Here is an 18,454-nt window from a genome sequence, read left to right on the forward strand (position 1 = left end):
AGGAAAAAAAACTGTTAAAGTTTGCAGGGATAGAAAATCTGTATGTTTGTTTATGAAATGTCATGACCAAGTCTATCACACATCCAGCATAAATAAGCTACTGACGAGTGTTCCACAAAGGTGAAATGTTACACTCCCCAAACCCCATAACTCACTATCTTTTCTTTAATGAATAACCCTTTACAAGTTCTTATTTCTCTTTTCATTAATGTATATTTTCCCATCAAATTTAAGGACATAATTATACCTGATTATACTGTAATTAAGGGTGACATTAGAAAATATGGGCATGAAAAAAAGAATGACAATCTTCATATGTCCAATCTCTACCACCTACATGCCACTGAGTGAAACACTAACAACAGTAGAAGACTAGATGTACTAGGAAACTCTCAGATGTACTTAACTGCGCAAATGTTTACTGAAATAAAGTACTTACATTGCCTAGCAAAACAGGAAAAACATTAAAAGACAGAAACCTGCACAGAAGAATTGGACTCAGATGGTTTGCTGTGGTTCCATTCCTGCAGGGCATGAAGATAGTCCATCAGACAGCGAGCTGTGTTTGTAGAGCAGGTACCCTGACGCTCACTCAGCCTGGACTTTAGACTGTAGAAATAATTTAATCACATTTACTGTAAACACATTTTGCATGGTATCTACATGTATTATACTAGATGAGAAAAAAATCCAAACAGGCTAAAAATAATTTCAGCATAAAACAGTGCGCAAAAGGAACAACTGCAAGCACAAACAAGAAGAAATTATAAAAGACAAAACAAATAACAACAGAGAAATGTTTATGTATAGATGTAAGTCCTATTGCTTAGTTCAAGAAACCAGGCATTAGATAAGATGTAATCTTTGGATGTTTCAAACAGGTTATAAATCAGGAGAACTCTGTTTCCATGTCATTGATCAGCAGAGCAGAATGACCCACTAAGGCATGCTGGTGGTATGTAAGAATAATTGAAAGCTAAATTGAAATAGGCTGATGCCAGCTGAGAATTTGCCATGTAGAATCTGTACAACTAGGCTAAATATAGTTTAAAAAGCCCCAGTGGTGGACAGATGTTACTGCATGTTATGAGAGTTCAGTTTGTGTCGGGCCATCTCTTCCCTTTTTATACCTTGAGTGAAATACCTTGAGAAATATATGAATAAAACATAAAGTGGTAAACAATAGTGGTGCTGGCTGTCTTATGACCTGGGTAACATTCATAAATAATCACCCATATAGTGTTTTTTTTGTAGCAGCTCTACTACAACAGAAAGGAAATTCAGTTCATTCAATTCATCAGTTGTAAGACATGGTACCTGTCATGTTGCTGGCATAAGGACTCCACCACAGAGATAATTTCTGCGGGGAGCTCATCAGTAGCAGGTGTAGCCTTGACTTCCTGGTAAAGGTCATGAACTTTGACACCCAAATCTTCTAGTGACTTCTCACAGTTCTAACAGGAGAAGGACATCAACATCACGTATGTAATTTTCACATGTCTACAACAGCGTCACATTAGCAATACTCACATGTCTGCAGGTGGAACATGGCAGTGGTTTTACATTTATAATGTAAGCTACCAACTCCAATATTAACTTACTGTACATAACCCTTTTCTTCAGGTTTATTGGTGGGAACTCAGCCTAGTTAGATAGTAAAAGGTGTAGTTGCACCAGTAGATTTTATGCTTGGATAAATAAAGTGGTAATAACCTGAAGGCTGTGCCAGTGCTGTTGTAGCTGAGAGATGTTGTTCTGTGGTTCGCTGTAGCTGAGCGCCTGGTCCAGAGAGCGGAGCTCCCACTGCAGGGCTGCAGCTCTCTCTTTCAGCCCCTGGGCCCGCCTGGCCAGCTGACTGTCCAGCTCTTCTAGCCGTGTCTCACAAGCAGTCAGGCGCTGCCTCACCTCCTGCTCCGAGGTGGCACAGAGGTCGTGGAGATGGCTGACCTCCAGGGTCAGGGCAACCTGACCTCCAGGTGTGCAGAGGCTCAGCAAACAGTCTTTGGCAGAGTCCAGCTCCTTCATCTCTCTGTGCTCCCTGTCCACTGTCTGGAGCAAAGCCTGGCATCGGGATGGAGAAAGAGAACCAGATGAAGTTTTTCACTTCCTTGGAAAGAGCTTTTGACTAGTTGGTTAGAAATTGCAAAAACTTCAAAAAGTCAAAGATTTGGGGTCATTGGTTAGCTCCAGAAATGTCCACAGATGAGAGCACTCAACATGTGCATTGTAGATGGGAAACAACCACAAACAAGAACCACAAACAATAAATTAACTAGACAGTTTAAATTTTTCAGGTGGTCAAAATAAATTAAGAGTTGTTATGACTACATTATACTTCATATCTTTTAAAGTGCAACTTTGCAATTCGTTAGTGAAAAACTGAAGATGCATACACTGAATCTTCATGTCTTCGATGTCTTCTTCAAATGTCTTAGAAACGTATTGGTTTAGTAAGGGGAATTCTTCAGTTCAGTGCAATACATATTTTCAGTGACCGATCAAGGTGCCACTGGCTTCTCTCAGGACTTCAACTAACAATTGTGTATTTGTGTTTTATTATCCGACCTTCAGAGTGTTGACAGTGCTGTGCAGACCCTGTCTGTCTGCTGGAGGAGCTCCCAGGTCTTTAACGTGCTCCCTCAGCCAGTCCTGGGCTGCTTCATGCTGCTCCACTAGCTGAGTGAACTGCCTCTCTGTCAGGATGCCCTGCTCCAGGTTAGCGAGCGCATCCTGAAAATGACAATAGTTGTATTTTCACAGAGTAACTTGGCTATTGGTCAAACGCTTGTTACTATCTTATTTGTTAAGCCAGATAAAATAATCTTAGACGAAGTGTTCTACTTTACTAAAAAAGGACACCGAAGGGAAACAAAGGGATAATGGAGTGGGCCAGGAGAGATGATCTTGTTCTTTGGGGCAGGGGAGGAAGAAAAAAGATGATATAATGGTAGCTGTGCTAAATGGAGAAGCTCAGTAATGCAGTTTTAACTTTTGTCTAGAAGATAAGTGACCACACCTGGTCTTATAATATAACAACCCACTGTCTCAGTGCAAATATAGTTTAATATATTTTTATATATATTATTTATATTGGGACAACGAACAGTTTTATGACAAATTTAGAGGGTTTAGAAAATGAAATGATTAATAAAGTGAACAATAAAGATAGTCTATATTTTCTTTTGGATTACTGTGTATCTTGTCACTACAAGAACTATAACTGAACTCACATTTAGCTCTTTCAGCAGAGCAGGAATGGATTCTTCCTTGGCTGCCCAGGAGGGATCTGACCAGCCACGGTCCTGTGTGATCTCAAACAGCTCTGCAGCCTTGAGGAGAAAAGTGAAGATGTTTTAAACCTTATGTTCCATCTGATTTTGTGAGCAACTCAACCTGACAACATTTGTCTCATTTATTTTTAACCACATTCTTTCAGCTTTTAAGTTTTGTTATGAACTGACACAACACTGATAATACTCAAACATAGTTGAACTCGCTTTCCCGTGAGGTCTTTACCTGTGTGCAGACGTCTGAGAGGACGGGGGCCAAAGCTATGCTCTGGTCCAGCAGGGTCCGGGCCTGTTCCACTGCCTGCCTCCGCTCTCCCAGGCCCGGCCAGGGGAAGACACGCGGAAGGTTGGACGTCTGCTTCTGCAGGTCAGATAGACGGGCCTCAGCCTGGCCTCGCTGGTACTGACAGGACACCAGGCGCTCCACAACACTCTTCAACTGTCTGGTAGGTAACAGCAGATGATAGATAACATTAGAAATCAGAATCACAATTAATTCAGTCTTAATTCAACCCTCAAATTCAAGTGATCACAGACTGTAAAAACAACAGTACAATGTCTGTAATGTCATTTGAAGGTTGTATTTGGGTTTACCACTCATCACTGTGTTTGCCAGTTACTGGGGCCAGAAAATCCAAACGTTTTTTTCAAAACAAAAATCTAGCTGCACTTAGTGCTTCTGTATCTCAGTGCTCTTTGGTAATGGCCACTGGTCAAGGTTGAATTCACAAACAAATCTCTTGTTGAGCTTTTTATGTCCCATCTCTTTTTTTATTAGTGAGCAACAAACAAAACATTCAGGTCGTCATTTAGCTAACAAACAAATATGTAATCTATCAGGAACACCTTCTGTTTTGACAGTCAATCTTTTTATATTGATTTATTATTATTATTTAATATTATTTACTTTATCATTTACTTTAAAATGTCAGTAAACCTTAATACTGTGAATTTGATAAGGGATTTCAAAGGATTTAGATTCAGTAAGCAGATCTGATAAAATGCTATCAAACCCAACCCTGCCACTGGGAAGGAGTTGAGTGTATTGCTTAAGGACACTTAGACAGATGATTGCAGCCACAGAGGGGTGAACCTGGATAACAAGCTTAAGGCAGCTGATCTGTGGCTGAGCTTCTTCACTGACATTTATGTAAAAGGGAAAATCAAAGTGAAGGTTTCCCCTCAAAAAGCTAAAAACAGCTTCCTGTACCTCTGTGTCTCCTCAGCAGCCTGCAGGACTGTCCTCCACTGCTGCTCAGTGTCTTTGACTGTCTGCTGAACCTCCAGTTTCTTGTCTCCCTCCAAGTCTTTTTGCTCACACAGACTCTGTGCTCGTCTCTTCAACCCCATCACTTGAGTCTCACCATTTGACTTGGAGCTCAAGATGATCTAAAGACACAATCATACACAGTCTTTTATTAGATACATATATTGCGCTGTAAAACAGCTGACATGTGTCCACCGACCTGATACAACAAATGTGTTACAAAAAAGGAATATCCACCATTTGACATATCATATCATATCATCTTGTCTTTTCTTTTTCTAATTATTCTTAAATCAATTATAATACTATTTTGCTCTAAGCCTATAAGAAAATGATATTTTACTTGATGAACTTCCCTGTAGTTGAAAACAATGACCTATGAATTGTAGATACATGGAATAAAACATTACATTTTACTAAAAAAAAAAACAACCCTCATATTGTTTTGTGTTACCTGTGCTGTGTTCAGCCTGTCCTCTATCTGAGCCTGAGTGCCCTGAGTGCCGCTCCCTTTGGACTCTGCCTGTTGCTGCAGCTCTTTAAACCAGGTTTTGGTGCTCCCTGCTTGGGTATGGAAGGCGTCCAGCTCCCTGGAGAGCGAGTACTGGACCTCAGCTTTTTTCAGAGTGTTCTCAGCGGACTGCAGGACTGTCCTCCACTGCTCCTCGGTATCTTTTATAGACTGCTGAGCCTCTCGTCTCGTGTTCTCCTCCAGGTCCTCCTGGTCAGACAGACTCTGGCTCTGTCTCCTCAGTTCTGTCAGCTTGGAGTCTCCCTCAGGCTTGCAGCTGAGGATAGTCTAAGGATAAAATAAAAACTGATTACACTTTTGAAGCTAAAGTTACAAAGTGTTTTGCAAACAAAAGAAATTGTTAACAGTCAAGTAAAAATCAAAGACTTGCAGAAAATGTAGAGTGTGTAAGTTTTTATACCAAAAAAATCATCTGAACACTTAAATCAATCCTGTTACTTATAATAATAATAATAATAATAATCATAATAATAATAAAACTGTATTTATAGAGCACTTATCAAAACAAAGTACAAAGTACTTCAGTTTAATTTACTTTATTTTTACTCAGAATGAAAAAAACACATGCAAGAAATGAAAAATTGTGTAACAAAATTTAGAATTTTAGTATTTAAGTAAGCAAAGACCCAAAAATGCATGCTTGTTAGCTAAATGTCACACTTTACATAAGTTTTATGTTAACACAGATGGATATGTTTTTGCCAAACCTTTCACTGTTCAAACTGACCTGTACAGTGTTTATTGTCTTTTCTGGATCTGTCTGACTATCCAGAGAGGTGAGGATCTGCTGCTTGTCTCCCAGCCAGGCTCTGGTGTTTTCTCTCAAGGCTTCATAGTCCCTTAGCTGGCCCTCCAGAGCACACTGCCTTTCAGCCTGATCCAGGGCTTGTTTAGCATTTTGTATGACTTTCGTCCACTGCTCCTCAGCGCTTCTTACTTTTTGTTGAACTTCTTGTTTTTTGTGTTCCTCAAGGTCCTGACCACACAAACTCTGGCCTCGTCTCCTGAGCTCCTGGACCTTAGAGTCTCCTTTGGGCTTGGAGCTCATAATGGCCTGGGCATAAGATACAGAATTATTGTTTGTTTAAGACACAAACCTTGTTATTCAGGTCATTTTAACATTTGACCGACTAAACGGAAACAGGGTGATTAAGAACGATGAGGCTAAGACTAAAAAAACTAAACTATGAGCTAAAAGAGGCTTAAAAGATTTCATACCGACAGTTGAATTTGTGAAAAATTCATCAAAAAATCACTGATATTATCAATGCATTTTTGAATTAACAAGGAGGATGTCATATCTCTCTGAAAAATGACCCACGCTCTCCCTGACCCATCAGCTCACCTGAGCTGCGTGCAGTTGTCTCCTCAGCTTTGTTTCGGCTGTTCAGGGAGTCCACTTGTTGTTGGAGGTCTTTAAGCCAGCCGCCAGTGTCCTGCTGATGGATATCAAATTCTCTCAGCTGAAAAGGAAAAGATATTTACATAATGAGGTGATTCAACAGGAGGGGGGTCACCATTCTCAGATTAGCTATACAGAAGAGGAGCTTTGCGCCTTTTGGCTGAAGCCCTTGTGCTGTTTGGCAGTCTCCACTGAGAGCAAAAAAACATGCTTTTCTGTGTTATGTGCACTTTTAAGTAGTTCTACCTTATGGACTGTAAAGAGGAAAAAAAAGGGAAAATTAAAAGAAAGCTCTCGAGATGGACAAAGACTTCTAAATTGCTTGTGTTCTGTTGTGCAGGTAATTAACTGAATCATTTTTAACTAATTCAGTGGATCATTTCTTTAATCATTACTTTATATGCTGACTTTCAATGGTAGCACAAGATTTTACACTATTATAGCACTGAGTTTAAGTCATTCTGGATAAGTCTACAATTTCACATCCAGTCATCTTACCTCCAATTTTCTCTTCTCAGTCCCCTGGGAGATCTCAGCTCCAGCAGCAGCTTCCACCTGTTGAGCAGCCTGCAGAACTGTCCTCCACTGCTCCTCCGTGTCTCTGACTGTCTGCTGAACGTGGACTTTCCTGCCCTCATCTGCGTCCTGATGGTTACACAGACTCTGGCCTCGTCTCCTCAGGTTGTTTACCTGACAGTCGCCTTCAGGTTTGGAGCTCAAGATGGTCTGCAAACAAAACACACAGTAATATTGAATATTGTGCACTTTAGACATTTAAAACAAGGAATGAAAGGGAGGAAGAGTTGGGCTATAATACGTGTATCAGAAAACACTGATGGGTACAATTTTTATTGAAACTTAGCTATACTTAGATTTTTCACCCCACAAAATGTAAAGTTTGTCCTGTGTGGTGCCTGAGGAAAATTCACATTGTTATCTAGATAAAAAGGGGTTTATGCTCTTTATAATGGTCATTATCCCAGACTCAGACTTGTCAAGCTCAGCTCCACATTGTCATAATTGGATTTAAGATGCACTTTGTCTGGCTCAGCTGCACTTAGGCTCACTTGGGCTTGGAGCAGTTTGCTAACCTTAGCATGCTAAAGTTGATGTTTAGCTTGTAGCATTTAATATTTTGCTTGCTGAGTTTTCTGACTTTCAAAACCAATGGAGTGGTTCACATTCTACCTTCACACAAAGTAAATTTCAAGACAATATCTATCCCCAATACTTCTACAAGTCCCAGCATCAGGGATGTCTTAAACTGACTCTTTTAATACCCATATCTTATTCAAACCAACTCATAAAAATTCAAAAAACATATTGCTACTTCAATACAATAAGTTCAAACAGACCTGAGCTGTGTGACTTCTCTCTTCAGGTAGTGTGTGACTGCCCACAGACTGTAGCTTCTGTTGTCTGTCTCTGATCCAGGACTGAGTGTCTTTAGTCTGAGTGTCGAAGTCGTCTGAAAGACCTCGGAGCTCTGCCTGTCTGGCGGCCTGCAGAACTGTTCTCCACTGCTGCTCCGCGTCTTTTACCAACTGCTTAACTTCTGGTTTCCTGCTCTCGTCCAGATGCTCACACAGGCTTTCACCTCGTCTCTTCAGGTCGAGCACCCTGGACTCTCCCTCAGGTTTGGAGGTCATAACAGCCTGAAGGTGAAGACACAGAAATGGTGGTGTGGGAATTTAGAGATCAGAAGTTGTCCTAGACTTCACTCCAACTATAAACTCGTCACTGGTCAAAACTACTGGACAGTTAGTCAATCAAACATGATGTAGGACATTTTGTGCAAAAAGTATCAATTCAGTGTTCTTTGTAGTGGTGAAATAAAAACGCTAAGAGAGTAATATTTACTCTGATCACAGAAAATATTGTGCAAACAAAATAATGATAATGTAATGTGAATCCAGGTGAAAGTTATGCACATTTTTATTTCATCCAATCTGCAGCTTGAAAATAATCTGAGTAGTATTGGCAAAATTACAAAGGCCTTTGAAAAAAAAAACTGAGACTGAATTATATTTTCTGATAGTAACTATAACATACTATAAAAACTATAAAACTTTACAACCTGATATTTTCAAGTCAAACCTGACTTGTAAACTCACCTGTGCGACCTGTAACCTTTCTTCAAACTGCATATGACTATCATGGGACAACAGCTTCTGCTTCTGCTCTACGATCCAGGATTGGATGCTTTCACTTTGGGTTTTGAAAGCATCAAAGTCCCTTTCAGTGGAAGCATCAGTCTCTGCCTTGTTGAGAGCCTCCTCAGCAGCCTGCAGGACTTTCCTCCACCACTCCTCTGTGTGTCTGACAGCATCCTGAACCTCTCGTCTCCTGCTCTTGTCCAAGCCTTGGTTGTCACACAGACTCTGGCATCGTCGCTTCAGATCCTGAAGCTTTGAATCTCCATCAGGCTTGGAGCTCAGAGTAGCCTGAAGAGAACAAATATCCCTTATGAGACCACTTTGTCTCTATCACCTAAAAACAAGACTTTACAAGATGTTCTACAAAACCCACCACAACCTTAACAAATTGATCCACAACCATTTCATACTCACTTGTGCAATCTGAAGCTTTTCTTCAACTTGCATGCAACCGCCAAGCAACTGGAGGTTCTGCTCCTGATCTGTAATCCAGGACTGAACATTTTCATTCTGGGTTTTGAAAGTGTCTAAGTCCTTGTCTAACAGGGCTTTTGTTTCCACCTTGTTGAGAGCCTCCTCAGCTGCCTGCAGAGCCGTCCTCCACTGCTCCTCTATTTCTCTGACCGACTGCTGAACCTCTTGTTTCCTGCCCTCCTCCAGGTCCTCCAGCTCACACAGACTTTCGCTTTGTCTTCTCAGGTTGTTCACTTTAGAGTCTCCCTCAGCTGTGGAGCCCAGGATGGCCTGTTGACAAAAGGGGAAAATGATGAAAACTTTTGGAAAAGGAAATTAGATTTTAGTGATGTTAGCGGTGAAGATATAGGAAGTTCCCTGATGTTTCATCTGGCGCCACCAACAGGTCAAAACTTCAACTTGTGCAACAGTTCAGTTTATGACAGAATACTAATGACATAATTTCCTTCAGCCTCAACCGTACTTTGAGATTAAGGCTAACATAATATACTAATATTCTAACAAATGAATATATGAGTGAGCCTGAGCAAGTTAACTCTTTTTTTAAAATTCTATGTATTCTCTTAACACTGTGTTTTCTCTTTCTTTCTGCCACATTCACTGTCCTGCTTCATGAAAATGAAAACAGTTAATTGTAATTCCATACTTAATAGATCATTTCTGATTGCAGAGTTTTCTTGTTTCGTTAAGTTTAGCTTGGTCATGAAATTAAAAAATTGTGGGAAAAAAAATAGTGTTTTCCCCACCAGAAGTGCACAAGGGGAAAAAATGCCTGATTTGGTCAAGGTCTTTCTACTGTATAAGTAAACAGGCTATTATTTTATTCATTTTCTTTATATTGTAAAGTCAATCAGATTGGGCTTCTAACTCCCTTTCACTGACCCGTGCTTTGTGCTTCATCTCCTCTGTCTGGGTGTCTTTGCCAGGGTAGGTGAGGGGTTGCAGACGGTCAGTTATCCAGATCCTGGTGCTCTTAGCCCGAGTATTAAACTTTTCAAATTCTCCCCCCAGGGCCTCCTGCAGCCTGGCTTCCAGTTTTCGGTAGCGTTGTATCAAGTTATCCCCGTCCTTCAGGAGGCTTTCAGCTCTGACGCCTTGTCTGCGTACTGATGCTAATAGCTCACTGAGAGTCTCAGCTGTACCACTGTCACATGGAAGGCAAAGCAAATTTATTGATGTAGCACCTTTCAACAACAACAGGCAATTCAAAGTGCTTTACGTAAGACACAAAGACATTAAGACAAGATTTAAATGAAACACAAGGCAATATAAAAACACAATGGAAAGTGAGACAGAAGGTATACAAGACAAGTGGAAAGGTCAAAAGCATCAAACAGCATGTGGTGAATCTGGTATCGTTCTGTGGCTTCATGCACTTGGATTTGGCAGTTTAGCTAATTTAAATATGTAGCCTACCAACACCAATATCAGTGTAAGTAATCAATAGATGTGTCTCAAATTCTACAAACCACCCATTACAATGGTGAGCTAATTGTAGGGTTCAACTTTGGCTTATCACAGATTAATCAGTACTGGCATGTTTGGCAGCAGATGCTTTTATAGGCTGCATGTTTTGCTTGCAGCAGATATAATATTTTAATTTCCAGTGGAGTTGTCTATTGAACATTTACTGTTGTCTTATCTGTAAAATGCTCTCCCTCAGGATAAATCTTTGTAACAACTTTTTAGTTTTTCACTCTCAAATATCAATATCACTAATAGAATGAAAAATCCAGTTGGGCCCTACTAAATTTCATACTGTATAGCATAGTGGTAAGTAATCAATGTTACCAACAGGAAAGTTATTCCCAATTATATTTAAAAACTTTGCAAAACTGTTTTAACACTTCATTGTTGTTGTGAAGAAGTATGTGTGATATGCTCTTTTTTAATACCTCAGGACAATAAATAGTATTGTTTTTCGCTACACGTGAGCTGGAATATTTCCAGTTCTGGTTGCATGAATGTTGAAGATCACCTCTCATCCTGAAGATTTTTGAGAAGAAGCTTGATTTTGTCAGACTCCACAGACTGTTTTTCTTTGGTGTGCAGCCACTCACGGAAGCTATCGTGTTGCTTCTGCAGACTAGATAACAAAAGACAAAGTCAAAAAACACGTTTTCTTAGTGGTTACAATCACACTTAACATTTCACTGCAGTTTGTGAGATTCCTGATCAAAAAGGCCAGATTTTGCATTTGTGTTTTTTAACAGCTTGGCTAACACGTTAAAAGAAATCTAATTTGTATGTATTTATCTTCATTTGCAGACTTGCTGTTTAGGGAGCCAAAGAAGCAATTACCTGTTCAAGTCACTGAGGAGGGACTCCATTTGTTTCTGCCTGTTGTGGCAGTGGGTTATGAACGTTTCCACCTCCTCCTGCTGCTCCTTCAGCCAGTCAGTGAACTCAGAGAGCTGCTGGGGAGGAACCTGCTGGTTACCTCTCTCCAGCTGATCTTTCAGCTGGTCCAGACGTCTCTCTGCATCCTTGGATTTTAAGAAACCCTAAAGGACAGAGAAAAACTGTGAGGACCCATCCATCATCCAACAATCTACAGTATCTATCTACCCATCAACTTATTCATCCACTTACAGTGAGTCTTTGCAGAGATGTTTCCACATCTGTTCTGCTCTCAGGGTTCTCAAAGCACTCATTGACGGACACCTGCAAGTCCTGGAACCATCCCTCAAACGATTGCCTTTCATCTGGAGAAAAATGAAAACATATTACCATCATATATAATTACAAAACATGATATAAAAATAGAATATCAAAAAAGTAAGATAGGAACAAATTAGGTCCAACAGTGCATGTGTGGCAAAATGCATGAATGTTATCTGAAAAAAATCCAGCATGTTTAACTTGAACCTTTTTAGAGATGTTTGTAATTGCTTCTAACGCTGATTGTATGTTTGTACTTATATGTGACTGGTATGACATTGCATGTCTTATCTCTGTACTTTTGTCTTCTGCTGTACTCAGGTCTTTCTAGCAAAAGAGATCTGATTATGAATGGATTTTAAAAAAAGTCAAAAAATGCGGCTTTGAAATTCAATTTTTTTCCTCAGAGTTCCATGTGCACTTTGCCTTTTGGTGTCCACTTCCCAATGGCAATGCTGCCATGGTAAAAATAAACTACCAACTCACTATTGGCACATGAATGAAAACACATCCACTGTTATTTTTCATGAGATACCATCTACTGAAATGGGAGCGACAAACTCAACACTAACCTTTGATAACCTTGAGCAAGCCTTTGTCCCTCTCCTCTCTCTTCAGGTGGATCATTTCCTTGGTGCGGGAGATGGCCTCCCTCAGCCTGCTGCAGTCTACAGACAGCGCCTCCAGCACCTGAGGACTGGCCACACTGGAAACCAACCCCACCTCCTTCAACACAGCCTCAGCCTGCTCCTCCTGAGCCTCCAGCTCATCACACAGATCCTGGTGAGGACAAGAGATGAAACAGTGAACGTGGTGGTTATTGTAGTAACAGTAGAATTAAAGGAAAACGGTCAGGGTCAAACTCACTAATGTGAAACTGATTTGATAGGACCCGAAAGGTGGAATTAAATAAAACTTATTTAAAGAATATTCCAATTTCCTTTTCTGAAATCCAATAGTAAGGTCTATAAAATAAAACATTACACCAAAGTGAGTTACATCATATAACAGCTGTGTACCTGTATCTTGGCTTCGACCTTTGGTTGTGAAGCATCAACCTTACTGAGAGAACACTGGATGGTCTCTACAGCTGACTGGCACTCCTTTATCTTCTCAGCTAAGTGTGTCTTCACAGCTATCAGTTCCTCAAAGACGTCGGTGCAGTCAGTAAACAGCTCCTTCACCTGCTCCATTCTCTTCCTCAGATGGGTTTCCATCACCTTATTGAAACATTGGAAAAAGGATACAGACATTGTAATTGAAACACACACTGAATCTAGGAGCCAGAATAGAGCACTGTATATCAATTTGTAAAAATAATAGCAGAAGGAATCAGATCAATCAATGTTTCAACTCACCTGCAGCTCCAGTGGTGCCTCCTGACTCTGCAGCATCTGCTGGATCTCTACACACTTCTTGTGGAAATGCTCAATGTTCTCCTCATTGGCATGGATCTCATCCTACAAAGCGATGAAAAGTTTAGTACAACTCTCATCTTCTACATGTAGATGACATATACGGGAGAAATGAAAAGATCAGGGATAACTTAACACAATCTAAAAGTGTCACAACAATTGAAGGTGTCTTTAAAAGATTTTCCATCTCAATCGCCTAGAAATACACTTTTTGGGAGGTTGCAATAAGAATTTTAAACCCCTTTCACACATGCAGTCTGTCCCTGAAATGTTCAGGAACATTTTCTGCATGGGGTCTCGTGTGAATGGGAACAGGGATCGATATTCAGGGAAATCTGTACCTCCAGTTTCCCACCGCAAGACCACGTAACATTTCAGGGACAACGTCTGTATGGCTGTGTTGTGAATGAAAGCAGTAACACAGCAGGGACAAGCACATAAAGGGCAGTGGTGGAAGAATTATTCATAACACCACACTGTGAAAATACGTAAAAGTCTTGTATTCAAAACCTTACTTAAGTAAATGTATGTAAGTATTATCAGCAAAGTTTACTTAAAGTATGAAAAGTAAAAGTTGTCACTGTGCAGTAAAATGCTCCTGTCAGTGTTTTCCTGTTTGACTGATGTTTCTGAATTAATATTACTGCTGCATTAATGTGTATGTTGCATTTTACTGCTGCAGATGTTTAAGGTTGAGCTCATTTTAATTACTTTATATACTGTTGGGTAATTTAATCTACAACAAAGCATCATATTCTATGAGATCATCATATGTTTGTAGCGTCGCTGTCCTGTGAGAACCACATATCTCTAAAAAGTCGACTTTTCATGAGCTCAGAAAAACAACCCTGTTTTTGTCCCATATATTCCAGCATTGCCATGGCATGTGTGAAAAAGCACAAGACTGAAATGTTCCTGAATGAAACTGCAATAGTGAAAATCACTAACGGCACCTTAAAGGTTATCCCATAGCTTTACTTCTATGGGAATCTTACCCTCATGTCAAGTACTTGTTGCTTGCTGTGGAAGGGATGGCTCTCTGCAAAGAGGGACAGTTTGGCCCCTGCCCAGCCATCCACCTCTCCCCCCAGCATCAGCTGCTTCTCCCACAGCTCCAGCCCCACCCGTAGGTTATCCATGTAGGGATCTGTCTTCTCTGTCACCTACAAGGGCACCAAAAATCAATAATATTCAGTCAAACTGAAAACGGAAGTATCAGGGTTTCCAAACTAGAATTTTGTCCTTTTTTTAAACTTGTGCAGCTTTGAGTATTAATTCTAATATTTCTCACAGACAAAGCTGGTCTGGAGGCAGGAGATACTGTAATCCCAGTGGGTGACCCCCTCCCCATAGTAACTAAACTTTAATTGCCACAGAATCAGAAGTTAAAATTCCTTCTTTGATCTGTCTCCTTCCTTAGACCTGCTAAACCTACCTACAGGCTTAGGAGAATATCTAAAAATCTATTTGTTTATAAATATGATAAGTACAATATCCATATGTTCCTATCTCATTTCTGGGGAATGCATGCATAGATACTTACATCCAGCCAGTTGTCCATGAGTCTGTCAGCCTCTGCTTCAAAGGAAGTCTCACTGCAGTCTGGGAATTTCTTCAGTTGGGACTGCAGCTGTCTGCAAACTCCCCTCATCTCTTCCATATGCTCCCCAATACCACCCAGCTCCTCCTTAATATCACGGACCTGAACAGACAAACACATGTGAACATACAGTGACTCATCTTATTTTAGAATGTGTCTGCCATCTACCACTTCATTACATTTACTGTGTATGTACAGCTCATACATATTTTAAATGTTTTAATCATGTTTGTAACAATGTTGCACTGTTTTATAAAATGCACTTATAAATAAAGTTTGTTATTGTGTGTATCCATACACATGAAGGAATTCATGGTTGGTCACAGCATATGGAAGTCAATTTTGGATTTAGACAGAATAATTTGAAATGGAATGGAAATGTCATTGTGTGGACAAACCTTGGTCATGCTTCTCTGCAGGTTGTCCTTGCCCATGTAGGAAGCCCGATCACTGATGGTCTGCTCTGCTCTCTGCATGGTGTTGCTCAGGTGACTGCGGCAGCTCTGGAACTTCTTCAGAAGCTCCAGCAGGACGCTGCACTGCTTCTTCCTGCCAGGGGGAGAAAATAACAGATTTTAAGTGACGTCTCGCCTTCTGTTTGCCATACATACACTGCTTTTGGCCAACAGTAGCTATGAGCATCTAAACAGAACTGTAAGAATAGCTTACATGAATATCCTACTAGCTGATATCAGCATTTTGATCAAAGACATCCATATCCAGTAGAAGCTATGGTGACTAGTTGATTGAGGTCAGTGTGACATACTATCTGTTCAGGTTTACAGTTACAGTTTTGTTGTAAATGTTAAATCAGTTTCAGCTAATGTATATTACTGAGGAGGCCAGCAGTCACTTATTCCTAATGGCTTAATTTATTTGTTTACCATTTATTTAGTTACTTGAGCTAAACATGCGTCTCCTGCCTAATCTACCTGTCAGAAAAAGCTTTCTGAGTCTCCTTCCACTGAGTCTCCAGCTCCTGAAAGAGGTTTTCTCCTCCTCCCTGTTTCTCTTGAAGTTCACGGAGGTTCTGGAGCTCTGCATGCTGGGCCTGCAGGTGACCCTCCAAATCTGACATGGCCCGAAGCCTGGAAAGTACAAGATTATTATTAAGACATTATTTCAGGAAATCAGGCTTTTAATTCTGCAAGTATCTGGTGTATATAGTATACTATATAGTATATCTCGTGTGTGCATGCAGTTTACCAACTATGGTTCACAGGACAACCTTTCACACAATACACAAATGAAAAGGATGCCATCAAAAACACAAACAGCAAAGGAAAAGAGCATGCACCTACATTAACCCTATCCCTGAAAAAAATAAGTAAGTGCATATTACAAAATTACAATTACAACCATCAAAAAGACAGCTTATTGTTACATCAACATAAAGACACACAACACGCACCTGTGTTGTACAGCAGGCATGGTAGGCTCCTTCAGGCCTTGCGTTTCGATCGTATCCTGCAGCTTCCTCAGCTCCCCCAGCAGTGTCCTCTTCCTTAGGCCCAGGGATTTGCTCTGTGTCTCCTTCTTGACGCACTTCTGCTGGCTGGCCAGCCCACTGTCAGCTTCCTCCAGCCTTCTCAGCAGGGCAGTCACCATGTCCAGGCAGGAGGCCGGGGCACCATCCCTGGTGACTGTCAGCCTGGCCCCCTGCAGGAGCAGATCCAGCTGAGGCGCCTTTTCTTTCAGACTGTCAATGCTCTGCCTGATCAGAGCCAGCTTGGAGCGACAGTCCTGCAGTACCTGAGCGTCACTGCAGGGGGCGCCTTGAACTCCAGAGATGTCTTCATCCACAGTACGCAATGACATGAGGAAGCGGTCGAGGGCGCGGGCGGCTGCTTCACTCTTCCGCACCTGCTGTCGAAGCTGATCCAGGCTGGTTCTGTGAGTCTCGACCTCACGCGACAGAGGGAAGCAGTCTCTGGGGTCCAGATCGCTGGATTCAGGGTCCAGGCGGGACACCTGGTCCAGCTCGCTCTGGATGTTGTCATCCAGTTCCTATCACAAAAGCAGACAAAGAGTAGTGTGAGGTGTAAGGCTAAAGTTAAGGTGCTTTCAGACTGAAAGCAAAGCATTTTTTCCTGTCTTTATTTTCCCGAATTTGACCTGTGGCGTGTTTTGCCGTCTTTTTTAAGTCAGCTAACTCTAGTTCTTTGGGATAAGCGCCAATCTTTTGCTCAAGTTGAAACATTTTTAACTCACATGGACGTGTGTGAGTTGTGTTCATTTTGAACACACCTTTAGTCTTGATCATCCAATTGCTGATCAGTATGGCTTTCTGACTTGGTTATTTTGATAATATAGGTTGCACTGTCTGCATATACTTCTAGTAAATCTGTGTCTCAGCAAGGAGTCACTAGTGTAATATCAATGCATAGATCATTTTTGTGTGACAAACAAAATTAAACACAAAAGAAAGGTATTCATGGCTGACAAAAAAAGACCTTAATATCTTTCAGGATGTTGGTGTTGGCCAGTGTGAACGCAGTGATGTCTTTGGGCTGTCTCAGGTAGCGGTCCAGACGGTCTGTAAAGTCCACCATATGGTTCTCGGTGGAGTCGATCTGTCTGAGGGCGGTGCCCAGTGAGCTGCCTCTCCTCTGAAGGTTGGACTGTTGGCTGCGCCACTGCTCCTGCAGCTCCACCTTCTCCTGCTCAAGACCAGTGTTCCCGTTCAACTGGGAACACTGAGAGCACTGGTTTGCATACTCAGACCACAGAGACTCTGTCTCCTGTCTTAAGAACTGTGAAAGAAGGAGTTCAACTGAAGATTACTGGCATGTCATAGGGGATTGATCCACGTAGTAAATATAGTACAAAATAGAACTCCAGTGAAACAATCTTCCATTAATTAGTTCATATTTAAATCCCTATCTGTTTCTGATACACTTTTACACTGAAAAACTTATATTGTACCTGTATTTCCTGGAGCCGTGTATGCAGGCCTTTAAGAGAGACAGAGTCAGAGGGGACATCCTTGATGCTCTGTTCATTTTTAGCCAATTGGGCTTGTAGAGTCCTCTTACAATTCTCATATCTGGAGATTTTAGTTAAAACAAACAAAGACAACAAGTTAAACACTGAATAGAATGACCTCCAAATAGTTTTGATCAATACACTGTATGTTATGTTAGCTTATCAAAGCCTGGACTGTCCTAAATTCAGTCTACCTTTCTAAAGCCTCCTTTTTGGTGACTTCTTCCTCTACAGATGCCTGCTTTTCAACCTCCCTCCTCTCCACACTGACTGTCTTCATTGTCACTTGAAACACCTGAAAAGAGTAAAAGCATATCTGTTATTTCAAACCTCTGGAGCTGCTCAGTGGCCATCTGTAGAAGACAGTATATGCTTACAGGTATAAATGCAGAACATGGAAATGGGAAACAGTTGTGACTTGATAAGTGCTAGCATGGTCTGCAAAAAAGTTTTAAAAATTGAGACTAAAATTGTTGAGTTAAATCTAAAGAGCACACGATTTCTATGGGAGTGAGTCATACCTCAGCTGAAACCTGAGGTTTGTCACTTGGTCTTGGTTCCTTTTGTGTGGTCAGATCCTCACTGAGGGCAACAGGAATCCTGTGAAACAGAAATAAGGATAATAATTTCCATGTGTTTCCCGTTAACATTTTATCTTATTGTCCATACTGT

General features: G+C 40.9%; 1 protein-coding gene across 1 annotated transcript in view; it reads right to left on the minus strand.

The window, feature by feature from the left end:
* syne2b (spectrin repeat containing, nuclear envelope 2b) overlaps positions 1-18,454 on the minus strand; it is a 164,953-nt gene that overhangs the window by 108,403 nt on the left and 38,096 nt on the right. The window contains 31 exon segments of the mRNA XM_044167586.1: positions 480-609; positions 1,318-1,454; positions 1,714-2,061; positions 2,566-2,730; positions 3,231-3,329; positions 3,517-3,733; positions 4,501-4,679; positions 5,012-5,356; positions 5,817-6,143; positions 6,210-6,219; positions 6,407-6,552; positions 6,990-7,217; positions 7,847-8,146; positions 8,606-8,935; positions 9,062-9,391; positions 10,004-10,265; positions 11,100-11,207; positions 11,423-11,625; positions 11,714-11,826; positions 12,355-12,562; positions 12,802-13,002; positions 13,141-13,242; positions 14,193-14,360; positions 14,741-14,899; positions 15,196-15,346; positions 15,730-15,885; positions 16,209-16,804; positions 17,251-17,550; positions 17,723-17,843; positions 17,977-18,077; positions 18,304-18,382. Of these exon segments, the coding sequence (XP_044023521.1) occupies positions 480-609; positions 1,318-1,454; positions 1,714-2,061; positions 2,566-2,730; positions 3,231-3,329; positions 3,517-3,733; positions 4,501-4,679; positions 5,012-5,356; positions 5,817-6,143; positions 6,210-6,219; positions 6,407-6,552; positions 6,990-7,217; positions 7,847-8,146; positions 8,606-8,935; positions 9,062-9,391; positions 10,004-10,265; positions 11,100-11,207; positions 11,423-11,625; positions 11,714-11,826; positions 12,355-12,562; positions 12,802-13,002; positions 13,141-13,242; positions 14,193-14,360; positions 14,741-14,899; positions 15,196-15,346; positions 15,730-15,885; positions 16,209-16,804; positions 17,251-17,550; positions 17,723-17,843; positions 17,977-18,077; positions 18,304-18,382 (6,319 nt within the window).

The sequence above is a fragment of the Siniperca chuatsi genome, linkage group LG15 (genome assembly GCF_020085105.1).
Source record: "Siniperca chuatsi isolate FFG_IHB_CAS linkage group LG15, ASM2008510v1, whole genome shotgun sequence".
NCBI classification, from domain to species: Eukaryota; Metazoa; Chordata; class Actinopteri; order Centrarchiformes; family Sinipercidae; genus Siniperca; species Siniperca chuatsi.